The sequence below is a fragment of the Stegodyphus dumicola genome, chromosome 6, assembly GCF_044657685.1.
Source record: "Stegodyphus dumicola isolate Sdum_Otavi_A_Nest chromosome 6, ASM4465768v1".
In the NCBI taxonomy this organism is placed as follows: domain Eukaryota; kingdom Metazoa; phylum Arthropoda; class Arachnida; order Araneae; family Eresidae; genus Stegodyphus; species Stegodyphus dumicola.
In genome coordinates this window covers 102685071-102700884 of record NC_140773.1, presented here as the reverse complement: position 1 = coordinate 102700884, position 15814 = coordinate 102685071, and the positions used below count along the sequence as shown (strand labels likewise).

At 32.2% G+C, this 15814-nt stretch overlaps 1 protein-coding gene across 4 annotated transcripts in view; it reads right to left on the bottom strand.

The window, feature by feature from the left end:
- Nup214 (nuclear pore complex protein Nup214) overlaps positions 1-15814 on the bottom strand; it is a 272097-nt gene that overhangs the window by 6989 nt on the left and 249294 nt on the right. For 3 of the 4 annotated variants that reach the window (XM_085818717.1, XM_085818716.1, XM_085818719.1), the window contains 3 exons: positions 15502-15639; positions 8126-8270; positions 7849-7994 (listed from right to left, as the gene is read on the bottom strand). In XM_085818717.1, coding sequence (XP_085674843.1) covers positions 7849-7994; positions 8126-8270; positions 15502-15639 — 429 coding nt within the window. The remainder of the gene's footprint in view (positions 1-7848; positions 7995-8125; positions 8271-15501; positions 15640-15814) is intronic. The other variant, XM_085818718.1, reaches the window with a different exon arrangement.

Here is a 15814-nt window from a genome sequence, read left to right as displayed (position 1 = left end):
GACGGTTTGTATTGTTTATACCGTCTTTTTCCGAAAATAAGAGACTGTCTTACTTTCTTCTTTGGTCCAAAATACGCGCTAGAGCTTATTTTCGGGGAAGGGCAAAAATAAAAGTATATTTATATATTTTTATTACACAGAATACAGAAATTTAAATTTATTCAATTACAGTCATGTCATCTTCTTCTGGAACATCGTCATAAATAAAATTCTGGATTATATTCTGATTTTCTTCCAAATCCATTTCCTGTTGAATCATTGGTCCGAATCTCTCATGTTTTGCGATATAGCTATCATTAAATGAATACTTCTTGTCTAAGTAGCCTGTTCGTAGTGCATTGGAAACATCACTATCAGTTATTTTGCCCCATGAATTTCTTACCCAATTCACAACTTCTTGTAAGCCTGGTTTTACAAAATTACCTCGATGATTTCTCACCATTCTGTTTTCAATATATTCATTGATTTCCATCTGCAAATGATCCTTGAATGGCTTGTTTATTGCAATGTCAAGTGTCTGGAGGTAACCAGTCATTCCTACCGGAATCATTATTTGATCAATATGTCAAGTGTCTGGAGGTAACCAGTCATTCCTACCGGAATCATTATTTGATCAATCTTCCTCTCAGCAAGAAAGTTTTTCCATGTCTTTAGCACGGTGAGCACTGGCTGAATCCCAAACTAGTAAACCTCTATTCTGACCCCTCAACAGTGGTGGCAGCATAAAATCAACCCACTTTCTTATAACTGCTTGGGTGCACCAGGCCTTTTTCACTTTCAATGACATAAATTCCAGAAACACGTTGAATCTAGTCTTTATATATTGCAATCTATTACAATATATTATATTGCAATCTATTACAATATATTATATTGCAATCTATTACAATGTAAATGTAATTTTTAATTGTCAAGAAAAAGCTTTATATAAAGTAAAAATACGGGCATTAGCTTGTATTTGAAGTGTCCTTGAATTTTGTTTTATTATTTTCTTGATGGCCTGTAACAAAAGAGAAGAATTGAAAAGATAGCATTCAAATCCTTTGTTCGTCAATAGAAAGGGAGAAAGCTGTTAAAGATCTCATAAGATATGTTGAGGGGGTAGCTATTCAAAGAAAGTGTCTCCATCCTTTATTTTCCTGAAACAGCCCCGCTGTGATCCTAATGCGACACCGCTGAGAAGATAAGTAACCCATCAATCCCCCCTTTTGATTTTTGACTCATTCTGTGGGGGTTGGGAAAAGGTCGCTGCGTCGTATGTGTCTCGAGGGTAACGGTTCAGCCCAAATTTAACCCCGACGCTAACGGATGATGATGCCTTTCCTGTGAACGTATCTCTCTCAGGGCAAACAGTGAACTGGTTAAGATAAATCCCAAGAATTAATTTGAAATGAACTGTAGAGGTAAACAATTAATTTCACGGAATATTTTGTTTCAAACATTTCTCTGAAATACGAGTATTAGGAAAGCTAAACATATTATTACTTATACTTAATAAATCAACAGCATTTTTTAACGAATTCTTTTTGTCACATTATTTTAACTAGGGATTATTTTCGGGGAATGTTTTATTTTACAAAAAGTTCCGAAAATCACGATAGGTCGTATCAGTTGTAACACCAAAATACTAAAACCTTTCAATACCCATGTCTGTATTTTCTAAATTAAGATACCTCATACAAATTAATATCTGCTCTTGATGGCTAGCATCAGGGGTACAACAATCAAGTAAAATAGAAAAATGCTTTGCCTGTTTGATATTACTTAAAATAATTTGCTTTCTATTATCCCCTAATAAGATAACTGTTTCATTTTGAATTTTAATTTCAAGGTAATGAAGCATATTTTCTTTAGTTTGAATGTTATTAATATATACAGACCTGATAGGGTCAAATTTTGGGATCATTTCTATACACCTTAAAAAGTCATTATTTCTTACGAATAATTTGTTATTGGAATCACAGAAAGCTAAGTTTTGTTTTCGACTAAAAACTGAATGGCATAGATAATTCTTTCAATAACACCGTGCCAATGCTTAGTCTCTTTTTTAAATAAAGTTTTTAATTCCGAATGAACAGGTTTATTCTTTCTTAATCACTCTAAGAAATCGGACATTCCAGAAATGCATTTTATTTTTTTCCTGAAGTTTTAATTACCCATTTAAGAGATTCCATTTGTGAAATTCAGAACTACACAGTTTGCATTGCTGAAACTGTTAAAAATTTTGCAACAAAAACAATAAACAGAATTATTTTCAGCAGAATTTAGCAACCTTTTAACTCTTTCATTGTGTGGCAAGATTCGACAAAATACATCTGAAAAAATTTACTTCCATTTTGAATTTCGGGAAACCGAAACTCGAAACCATGTTATCCAGGACCATTTTCTATTAAGGCTTGAACTCGGGATGGCAGTAATGCACTTGGCCATAATCCGGGATCATCAAGCACAGGAAAATGCGTATCTACTGTAGAAAGTGCACATTTCACTAGCATTTCTTCTGTTTTTTTGATCGGCTGCAGTGAAGTTAAAGGTAATTCCCGGGTTAAAAAACTTTCTGATTATTAGGTTCTTTTGGCAATTTCAAAGGCAGCTGAGATGTTGATGGACAACTAGTGCTAGTAGCTTCAGCTTGGGTATTCTCTGGGTTTTGGGCAAAATCTAAGTAATTTTAAAGTTCTGGTTTATTATGTCTTCCTCTCACATTGGCATTCTGATTCTGAAACAGATTTTTCTGTTTTTCTTCCTATATCTGGGGAAAAGTGAAAACAGAAAAAGCCGAAGTAAAAATAAAAGTAGAAAATAACTGTTATTAGAACTTTTGCATACGAACACTCGGAAAGTCACTGTTTGAAATATTTTACCTTACTTTTGAAAAACTGAGAAAATCTTAAACCAATTGCTTAAAAAATATATGAACTATTAGATCAAAACCAAATAATTCAAGGAGGTGGTAGTACTTTTTTTAAATTAAAGTAAATAAATCAAATTTAAAATATGTATTTAAGACGTAATTAAATAGCGAAACATTTTCCTTCGGTTTTCCATACTGCTAAAAATCGGAAAATGGCTAATTTTTTATTTCAGAATATCTTGTTTATTTTTACTTCTTCAAATCTCAAATAGGTATATTTTAAATTCAGTGGTACTCCGTAAATATGCCAATCCTTTGTTCTCGAAAGATAAGTTTAATTTAATAAACAAATGGTTCATGTAAAAAAAAAATATTTTTCGAGTAATTATGCTCAAATTGTCGCTTTTCTTAATCAAAAAGGCTAACCTAAGTTTAACATAATATGTAACATATTTTTTATGTAGAAATAACAATAACAACAAGCAATCGAAAAAAAATCACAAAAAAGATCAATGTCGCACAAATTACTGCGATTACAACAGTAGACATAAAATAAGGATTAAGCAACTTGTCTATCGCGTCTATGGCGCTGGCATCTGCCCTTACATACGCATCAGCATCATGTATTTTCATTCACATATATTTACAAGATCGGCTCAACTTATGCCAAAACTGCAAAAAACATTAACTGATAAAAATCAAAGCAATATAAATAGTATAAATCTTATGCATGAACTGCAGTTTTTGGAAACTTTTGGAGAGCAGTGTGTAAAAAAGAATTTTGGATACATCTCTAAATATTAGAGTATTTTTTGTGCCCTGTTGTAATCACAGTTTGAACCTTGGCGTAAACTACACTGCGAACAACACTTTATTCAGTGCAAACTTACTAGATATCTAAATTAATTTGTTTTTAATTTTAAGAAAGTAAATAGTGTTCAGCAATGTATCTGGTATCCAGCATGTTTAGTATATTATTTCGTTTCACTTGCAGTGTTACATTTTTATAACATGTTGTTGACTAATGCTCACTTGTCTGATCTATAGTCAGCCTAAATCCACAAATTTGCAAAGTATGCCTATCGTTGGCAACAGCCTTGAGCACCTTACAGATGACAGTGCGATTTAGCCCAGTTTCGCCCTCAATTTTGATGGAGAGCATCCTAGGGGGGGGGGACGAGTCCAAATGTCTCCCACCTCTCTTTCCCTACCACCAATCTTTCGTATGCGGGGACTTTTGCCTCACATATTTAGAGTGCCCCCATGCCACAGTGACACAATGCATTTACAAACATCCATGCCTTCTTCAAGATTCGAACCCGGGCCATTCGGCATAGCAGTCAACAACACTAACCACTATACCAGTTGAGCGGCTTTTTATAACATAAATGTATGTATAATTCCTCAATAAATATGTTTGAGTGTGGGTTTTAACCCTCTGACGTGCAGTGGTCACACCCTGAAACCACATATTTTCGAATTTTTTCCTCCTCTTCTTTCCAAAATTTTTGAGTGAAAATTGATTGATTACTGATCTTTTACCTCTAAATAACACAATGACTGCAGAATCATACACGTTTTAGGTCTTAGTACTTCAAATCGGATACCTTTCAAAATTCGTTTTCAATGAGACAAAATAACTTCCTTTTATTAATATAAAAACTTTAAATTTCAAAAGTTAATCATCGCACATCATGATTTCTATCATAAACAATAAAAAATAGCAATAATTAAACTGCATATCCAAAAAAAAAAAAAAAAAAACCCGTCTATACCATGCTCTCTATATATGACATTTGCTTTGTGGTTTCAGGGCACGACCACTGCCCCACTAGAGCATTGTGTCACAATGCTCTAGAGGCTCGGTGGTCGTGCCTTGCTTGCTTCTTAAATAGGAATGTTCATTTTTACCTGTATATAGATAAGGGGTTTTGAAACCACAGAGTTATTTTATTACTAAACAATACATGCACCTGCCCAGTAAAAAGATGTTTCTTTCTCAGATACTTTTCTCTGACCTCAACACACTTGCTCCCCAAGCTAGTATTGTGATTTTATAAATTTTTTCCTGTGGTTTAAATTTAATGTAAATATACTTTGCTATAATTAAAAATAGAAATTGCTTAAAGTTTTATTTAAATTAAAAATATTTTCTGAATATTTTGGGATGAAATACGAATAAAATAAGTATGAATGGAAAATGAATGATCCATACCAAAGACAAAAAGACCAAGCCACCCCCCCCCCCCATTAACATAAAAAACCACAAATTTCATGTGCCAGATGAAAAGAAACTAAATAATGCTGGACATATACCAGAGAAATTTAGATCCAGGCAGCGTACATTTTGTAGCACACAGAAGAAACCTCATAGAAGATACATGTGTGAAACGTGCAATGTGGGTCTATGCATGTGCCAAAAAGACAAAGCATGCTTTGAATAGTGTCGCAAAAAAAAATTTATTCTTTGAAAATTTAAAAAAAAAAAAAAAAAAAAAACAGTTTCCTTTTTTTCTTTTAAACTTATTTGAGTTTTTTTACTCAATTTAACCAAACGTCCTTATTATGTAGGTATTTATATTTTCACTGCTACAGAAAAAATTACATAAATGTTTATTTTTTAATTTTTTCTGACGATTTACTTTGTAAAATAATGCAAAAAAATTATATGTAATGCAATTCGTATATACATTTTTTTTTTTAAATTCGTAAATTTCATCCTTTACTGGAAACGTGCATGGAGAAAGGTAAGTTTCCCCCCTTCTACCTCAAAGTCCTAGACGCGCGGCGGTTTCACAGTGTGACCACCACCCACAGAACAATGGGCAAGAGTAGATTTTTTTTAAATTCATATATTCTTTGCCTCTACAATCATAATATTCAATTTCTACAGATTTTAGTTAAAAAAATTATAAAAATAATATCGCGCATGTCAAAGGGTTAAGAAAGCTCAAAATGTTTGTATATTTAGACAAATAAAAAAAATAAAATGTAATTTTTTGGTTTTTCATATTTGTATGCTAATAATGCTTTCTTTTAAATGTTAAACATAAGCAATGTCCCTTTAATATTGTCACTGCATAAAGGCACTCGCTAGATATTTGCACGATTGCGCCGATTAGGCTTAGCACGGACCTGCAGATACTCAGCTACGGAGCCAAACAAATTTATGCTTACATGATTGCTTTTCCATCACGAGGTATTTTATTTAGTGCCTAAGAGAAATTAAGAATTGGAATTTTTAAGTGAAAATCTCCACATGTTTTATTATGGAAGGAAAAATCAAGTGTGCATGCGTGAAGCATATATAAAAAAAAAAGTTTGTGGCTTTGAGGTCCGGATTTCGGACTCTGTACGGTACATGGTTTTGGAAGTCAACAAATAAATGACTAATCACTGAACTGAGTATACAACAGAAGAGCTTCAGCATTTCAACCAGCAGCAAGCAGAAAGTAATTGCAGAAGAAATTTCTTCAGATGAGAGTTAGAACCAATAAAGCCTTTGTTAATAGATGCGCTAGTCTGTGAAATGGCAGTACCACAGAACATTTTAGAAAAGTTCAAAAACGGTTGCCACTATCAGACCACCTTGAAATAATGATTCTCAAGACATCAAAATCTGTGAATGGAAGTGGTATCTTAGCAAAGGGCATAAAAATGGAAAGAATACAAATATTAGAACCATCAGAAATGCAGTTAGTTAATGTTGTTATAGAAGGTGACTCACCTTCTAAGCAATAATCTTCCACCCCTCCAGTTTCCATCCTTGCTATCATCATTCCTTTTTTTTTTTTTTTTTTTTTTTTTTTTTGTAAATACAGTTTTTACATTTTCAATTTTTTAAATTACTGTTTTTATTCAAATATTGTTATTATTATTATTTATTTATATTCTGTCTTAAAATTTAGTGTATTTACTATTATTTATTTTTAATTCCAGTTTTCAGGACCCAGGAATGGATTAATCCAGTTTTCATTGTTTTAAAGGGAGGAAATTATCTTGAAAGTTAAACAAGATTCTGTAATGGATTAAGTCTAGATTCCAAGGTAGTACAGTCAAAAGTCGTTAATCCGGACTCGTCGGGACTTCGGCGATTCCGGATTATCGATCATCAGTTTAAATCTCGCAAGATGGCATGCAGAAATTCTAAAATTAAAAATATGAAACTGTAATTTATAAAATAAAGAATAATTATGATCTAAAAAGTATCAAAATTTGCATTAAAAAAAAAAAAAAAAAAAAAAAAAGCTTAATATTTATTTTTAGCTTAATATTTATTAATAACAATTTATTTGTTTAATTTATTAAACATTTCTTTCAATGTAAGTTGTTTAAGTTGCTTCGTTTTATGTGATAATACTTTCTCTTTAATTCTATAAACAGACATAATTTCTTGTTCAGTTACAAAGTTCCGCTGTTCAAGCCCCGTTAATTGCTGTGCCGAGAATACCGGGAGCTCCAGAATCGGAAATTCTATTTGACATAATCGAAAGTTCAAGTTTACTTTTATAGTATTGCTCTTACAGTCTGCAAAAAATAATAAGCCGGATCCAATTCAAAAATTAAGGAACAACGCAATCATCAACATTAACTGAAATAGATAATTAGATAATTTTAGCTTATACCGTCCGGTATACATAAAACGCGCATGCGAAAACGTATTCTGCACTTGCGCACACGCATATGCACAGACGTAAAAGGTCTTACGTGCACGCGTAAACGCCTATGCGCATGTGTCAACGCGGCGCATGCGCAGAAAGTTTTTAGCTTTGAGGTCCGGATTATAGATCATTCCGGATTATGGGTGTCCGAATTAACGACTTTTGACAGTACTGCATTCCACCAAATGATGAAATGGCATTTCAAAATGACTTTTGTTGTCTTCTCTTAATTAAATATTTGCATTTTTCAATCTTAGAATGAACTTGAATAACAAAATACACCCAAGTAACTCCATGAAACAAATACAAAATCAGATTTAAAAATACATTTACCACCAAATGATGGTGTACCTCCAAAGACAGGTGTTCCTCCAAATGGACTGCTTTGCTGTCCGAAAGAAGGCTGCTGTTGTGGGCTACCAAATCCTGGATTTTGAGATGCTAAAGAGCCAAAAGTTGGTGAACTAGCAGATGCGAAGCTGAAAATATTACATACTTAGTTTCTAGGAATTCTAAAGTAAATTTATACAATCAGAAATGAACTTCATTAGTTACTCATACAGCTTTAAATAATTACATTGCAGATTAAACATTCACAAGAAATGCATACTTCGAAAAGTTGGCAGCTTGCTGCCCACCACCAAAAACAGACCCACTTAATGGAGCAGAGCTACCAAATGCAGGAGGGCTGCCAAATGCAGGAGTACCACCAAATGCTGGTGCAGATCCAAATGCTGGAGGAGAACCAAATCCACCTAAAAGAAATTAAACAAATATATTACACTCAGTAAAAATAATTTTTCCAAAGATGTGTCATAAATATTTTGCACATTAACAAGGTACAGTCAAAAGTCATTAATTCGGACACCCATAATCCAAAATGATCTATAATCCGGACCTCAAAGCTAAAAACTTTCTGCGCATGCGCCGCATTGACACATGCGCAGAGGCATTTACACGTGCGCGTAAGACCTTTTACGCCTGCGCATATGCGTGTGCACAAGTGCAGAATATGTTTTTGTGTGAGCGTTTTATGTATACCGGATGGTATAAGCTAAAATGATCTAATTATCTATTTTAGTTAATGTTGATGATTGCGTTGTTCTTTAATTTTCGAATTGGATCTGGCTTATTATTTTTTGCAGCCTGTAAGAGCAATACTGTAAAAGTAAACTTGAACTTTCGATTATGTCAAATAGAATTTCCGATTCTGGAGCTCCCAAAGGATCATACAAAACGAAAGTATGTTTCGATGTCCATCAAACAAAAAGTGGAATTGCTGCAAAAAATGGATAAAGACATGAAGAATGTGACAGAGAGGTTAGTGAAAACGAAAAAATTTCAATTGACAAGTTAGTCGGTATTCTCGGCACAGCAATTAACGGGACTTGAACAGCAGAACTTTGTAACTGAACAAGAAATTATGTCTGTTTATAGAATTAAAGAGAAAGTATTATCACATAAAACGAAGCAACTTAACTTACATTGAAAGAAATGTTTAATAAAGTAAACAAATAAATATTAAGCTTTTTTTTTTTTTTTTTTAATTTTGATACCCTTTAGATCATAATTGTTCTTTATTTCATAAATTACGGTTTCATATTTTTAATTTTATAATTTTTGCATGCCATCTTATGAGATTTAAACTGATGATCTAGAATCCGGAAAAATCGATAATCCGGAATCGCCGAAGTCCCGACGAGTCCGGATTAACGACTTTTGACTGTATTTTAAAAGTTATAAATTGTTTATTTGTCACATTATGGACAATTTAACTTGCAATTTGAGGAAAAATTTAAGCGCAAGCCCATGATAATTCTGGCTCAATCACATGTGGCTCGTAAACAGTGATCCTATTTCTTAAAAAAAATTTGCTTTTTTCTTTTGATGCCTTTTTAAGTAAAATAAATTTGAATTTATAATATAGTATTTTGCCATCAGTTTGTGAACTACTTTATATCACACATTTTAGAACCATTTCGATAAAGAATTTTTTTTTAAAGTAAATGATTTAGAATAAATACAGTACAAAGTCTGAAATCCGGATGTCCATTATCCGGAATGATCTAAAATCTGGACCTCAAAACCACCACCACCGTTTTCTCGTACGCTTTATGCATGCACATTTGATTTTTCCCTCCGCGCATAATAAAATATCTGGAGAGTCCCAATTCTTATTTTCACTTCGTCACTAAATAAAATACCTTGTTATTAAAGAAGCAAGCATTTTAGCATGAATTTGTACGATCAGTAATTTGGCTCCATTGCTGCATATCTGCTTGACATACATCTCAAACTGAAACATTCCACATAGATACATTGTTGATCTGATGCCAACCTGGCGAATCATTATTTGTTATACTTTCCTTTCATCACCGCATGTTTATCAAAACTTGAGTAATGACTTATGCAGCGATGCCTAAAATTTTTTTTCTTTTTTATGTTGGTAATTGAATAATAAAGGAGTGTGGTAACCTTTTATGTTGACATTACGCTTGGCGATGGTTATAGATTTAAGTTAAATGCGCTAAAAAATGTTGACGGGCAAAAATTTACCAAAAACTTCTTTCCAAATGCTACAAATAGATTTTGTTGATGATAATCATAGACCCAAAGATTACATTTAGGACTATTTAAATTAAGAATAACTGATTTGTTATTCACACAAAACCAGAACCAGTGCCAGGGCTCGTATGGCCGCATCGATTTGCAGAATTTAGGACCCACAGCGACTGCATCAGGTGGTAAGATATCTAGTGCCGGCCCTCAATAGGGCTTAAGTATATGGTGGGAATTTATTTATTCAGAACTCTGATAAGCCTTAAGCATGTGCAAGAATTAAACATAAATATAATAAATAACTAATACAATTCAGGCTTAATTGTCTCAGTGCGCGACAGAAGCAAGATGCAATTTAACGGAACAACTTGTTGTTAGTTGCCAAGCTCATGATGCATAGCCAAATATGCATAGTAAAGGATAGCTAAATTTGATGGTGATAGCCACTAATTTTAAAGGTTTTTGGGTATCGCAAACAAAGGTGAAGTTTTTCAGTTAACGGATTTTGTAAAGAAATATGGAGAAGTGGTAATAAATGAAGATGATATAAAAGAAGTTTTTTATTGTGATGACAATGCTTCTCAATCATCAATCAATTAATGAATGGTGAAATCTGTAGAATGGTTCTAAATCTAGAAAATACCGCTACCAGAAGTGAAGAAAGTGACAGAGAAGTTACTGAAAACGAGAAAAATTCTATTGATAAGTCAGTCGGAATTCTCGAAAAGCAGCTACAAGACTTCAACAATGTAGCTCAACAGGAGATTATGTCTGTCTATAGAATTAAAGAGAATGTATTAGCACAAAAACTGAAGCAACTTACACAACTTACATTGAAAAAAATGTTTAATAAGGTAAACAAATAAATATTAACCCTTTGTTGCATCATGTCCACTCTAGTGGACAAAAGTTTAAATTTGTTTATTCTTCTGTAAATGCCTTAACAGATTCCATTCCTGTGTTTATTCATTGTATATTATTAGAACTTTCAACTGTCGATCATAGATGGCTGTATAGCATCACTAAGTACAGCATTGCTATTTGAAAAATGGCTGCTACTTCTGTTTCCAAGTTAGTACAATTTCTCATAGTAAACGTTATATAATATTGCTTACATTTTCTTATACAGCCATTTTTATTCATAATTAGTAATTTTAGACATTTTATTTTAAACGTCAGTTTGAGAAAATTGTGGAGTGGGTAGATTCATATCTACCGAAAAGAGTGAATTGAAATCCAAATGGACTGCTTATCTAGCCAAAACAGCACTGGACATATTCATGTTTGGCAAGGAATTTCTAGAACATTTGACATTTGAATCCAATAGGTACAGGTTACAAAATCATAGCAAAATGAATTCAATCACAATCGACGAAATGAAAGTATTTTAGGGGATCTGTATGTACATGTCAGTTGTAGATTTACCATTTAGAAAATGGTTATGATCACCGCAAACAAGGCAGGAAATGATTTCAAATGCAATGACCATAAATCGTTGGGAAGAGATTTGTATGCATGTACGTATATACATGCTGTCCACTGTAGTGAACAAATTGTAGCAATTATTTAAAACAAAATTTCAATAAAATTATCTTTTTTTATTATTACTAAGGTTATTTTAAGAAGAAAAAATACAAACATTTTCGTTTAACTTCTCTAGATTATTTCTATGCAAAAAAAGGGTTAAGCTTTTTTTGTAAATTTTGATACCCTTTACATCATAAATACTTCATTATTTCATAAATAACAATTTCATATTTTTAATTTTATAATTTCTACATGCCATATTACTAGATTCAAACTGATGCTCTAATATCAGGAAAAATTCCAAATCCGAAGTCCCGAGGAGTCCGAATTTCGGACTTTGTACTTTAAAAATTTCTGGCAACAGCATATTATTTGAAATCAGAACTACAATCTGTTAAAATCATTATAATAACAGAAAATCCGCTGACTAGAAATCAATCACAGAGTCTTTAAATACATTTATAGAAACAATAAATAAAACAATAAACTAAGATTTACAAAAAAAAAAAAAAAAAAGAAAAGAAAAAAAAAAAGAAAAAAAAAAAAGAAAGAAAGAAAAAAAAAGTTCACCAAATTTTCCTCAAGCATGTGGCTTAACACAGAACAGTTTGCAGAACCCTTTATGAAAACCTTTTAGCAGGATATAAATGAAATACATTGTGACCCTTGATGAAACATGGATTTACCTAAATCACAGCAACAAAAGAAGGTCTATTTATTATTGAAAATGAAGATAAAGAAATGTACAAATCTGGTTCCATCAATGGAAAGAAAGTTTCAGGAGGGGTTTATGATTATTGCAGGATTCTCTACAGTGTGAAATTACAAATAAGACGAGTGGAAAAAAATGCTAAAATCAATCCAATGTACTGTAATTAGATGGTTTTACTTCCAATATTTATAGAACAAATTCCATTTTTTTTTATCCCAATGGCTTTCAAAGCGTGAAACTTCATCAAGACAAAGTAATAAGTCATACTTCAAAACATACCACTGCAATCCTCAGAAAAATGGAGACTGTTACAGGTATTGCATATATACCTTTCATCATATTCCTATGAAGTCACCTGACATTTCACCCTATGGACTTATTGTGCCTCCAGTCTTTTGAAAAGAGCTCTTTCTAAGCCCAACTCACCATGATTGATGCACTTTGGAAAGTAATCAGAGAGGAATAGAAAAAAATACTAGAAATTTTTCGAAAAGCAATTCTACAATGGAAATCTCTATGCAGATTTGTAGTCCCCCCCCCCCGAAAAAAAAAAGACTAGCAGATTGAACATTTAAAAGTATACTCTTTAGATTTTAAATATCAACTAAACAGCCTCAGAATTATTCTAAAAATATATAAACATCATCTGTAGTTTTGTTCAAATCAATATATAATTTCATGGATTGTAAATGATTCTTCATTAGCAAATATTCTGTCTTAAAGAGGCCTCTACTTGCATGTCATCAAGTAGTCCTTTGGCACATTCATGAATAAAATAAATCAAATTTTGATTAACAGCAGATGAAATTTTCAGCCTGAAATGACAATTATTCACTAAGAGGAAAACCATGAATTTTAACCCCCCCCCAAAAAAAAATCAAGTTGGTACTTATTTAGTTTTGGGGAAGAAGAATGCAAGTTTACTGCTATTTATCTGTCTTTCCTTCATATTTGGGAAAAAATATTAAATTTGGAACCTACCCTAAATGGCACAGCATATAATGGAGTATTTAAAAATTATGGGATCTTGGCATCACAATAAAAGTGTGCTAATGGGCACAATATGTAACGTCATTTGAAAACAGAACAATGTTGATGTAACATAAAAAATTATCACAAGTGACTTATGCTACATTTATATCTTATATCTCTTGATTACCTAATTAAATAATGGGTGATAAATTTTTTCAAACTTCTGCTGGAGTAACTGGCACCTGTGTAATGGAATCTCTGCAAACTTACAAGGTTGATGGGATTTTGTAATAGGATAAGATATTTTACTTTTGTACATTTAAAAGTCTACCAAAATACATTGGCTTTTATGTCTGAAACACCTTTTTTTTTTTTTTTAATCTTACACAATGTCTGATGCATGCTTTTTGTATTCAAGCTCATAACAAATGAGATAAATGTTATAGACTTAAAATTGTTTCTTCCATTCAAAGGTTTTTCTACCTTGAATGACATTTCTCATATGCTCAACTATCCAGAATTTAACATTACTTCACATTTCTCAAACTTTCCAGACAGTTGAGCCTTTACTGTGTTCAATAGTTCTCAATGAAAGAAATGGCCAAACAGACAGTACATAATTAGTAATTTTTATATGAAATGCACACCTCTAAATTTGAAATTATCAATAAGTTCTTTTAAAGATCACTCAAAAACCAATAAAACAGAGGTTGTTATATTTGAAAAAGTTAAAAATTTCTTAATAAGACAACATTTACCATGAAACAAAATGGTAAGTACAGTCAAAAGTCTTTAATCCGGACGTCCATAATCTGGAATAATCTATAATCCGGACCTCAAAGCTACAAACTTTCTGCGCATGCGTAAACGCATAATGCCTTTACGCATGCGCATAATACGTTTACACATGCACATTTAATGTATAACGGACGGTATAGGCTAAGCTAAAATGATCTAATTATCTATTTCAGTTAATGTTGCAGATTGCAATGTTCCTTAATCTTCTGATTAGATCCAGCTTATTATTTTTTGCAGACTGTTAGAGCAATTTTATAAAAGTAAGCTTGAACTTTCGATTATATCAAAAAGAATTTCCGATTCTGGAGCTATCAAAGGATCTACAAAGCGAAAGCATGTTCCGATGTCCATCAAACAGAAAGTGGAATTGCTGCAAAAAATGGATAAAGGCATATCCTTTGATTCTCTAATCATTCCAAAATATGTGTATCAATTTCACGCTGCTCTGCGGGGGGGGGGGGCAATGCGGTGCGCAACAAACTGAAAGTTGATCTGTCAGCACTATCCTTATCTTCAGGGCAGATGTTTTTATTTTATTCGGCTTATAATTCCTTACTAAATGTAGTATTTCATCTCGATGTACTCCATTTTTGATATGATTTAAATCAAATTCCTTGTAATTATAAATATCACGAATACACATCAAATAGTTTTCTGGTTCCAATTTTCTAATTTCGGCTAAGCGTGATGTATGCTTTACGCATGCGCGTGTTGAAAGAAATGTTTAATAAAGTAAAACAATAAATATTAAGCTTTTTTTTGTAAATTTTGATACCTTTTAGATCATAATTGCTCTTTAATTCATAAAACAGTTTCATATTTTTAATTTTATAATTTCTGCATGCCATCTTACCAGATTTAAACTGATGATCTATAATCCGGAAAAACCGATAATCCGGAATCGACGAAGTCCCGACGAGTCTGGATTAAAGACTTTTGACTGTAATAACTGAGGGGACACCAATTTTGATTAGTCGTGCAATTATAAATTAATAGGCATTATGTAGAAAAGGTGTTACAAGTTAAACATGGAACTTGTAACTTTAATACCATCAAGAAGCTTAAAACACAAAAGTTATTAAAAGTTATTAAAAACACCAAAGACAAGAATATAGTGAAAAAAAGGCCAGAATATAGCGAGATTATTAATCAATAATGATGATCAGCATTTTACAAAAGGTTTTCAACAGAATGAAGAAGCACATAGCATCTTCATCACGAAGAGGATATTTTTAACCTATGCTGCAGAAATAACTGCAGCATACTGTTTCAGAGCATAGTAATTATTAAAAAAAATCAAATCATATTAGACTAAGAAATTCTGAAACTTTGAATTCATATTAAACTAAGAAATTTTGCAAATGTGATCAAATTAGATTGTTAAACATATCAGTTTCACATGATATAATACACTGAACCTGTTTTCTGAGGAGACTGTTGAAAAGTTCCAAATCCAGACTGAGCAACAGATCCACCTCCACTACTAAAGCTTCCACCAGTAAATGAACCACCTGTTTTTGCCCCGAAGGTTGATGTACCAGCATTCCCAAACAAATCTAAAAAATTAAAAATCATTTTTTTAAATATTTCTACACAGAGAACAAAAGCTTTAGAAATAAGAATTTGAAAACCTACATTTATTCATATTATTTTCTAACTTTCTTTTTCAATACCTCCCTTTTGCATAATATCAAAAGATGAATATATTGCCTAAAGTAACTGAAAACATTA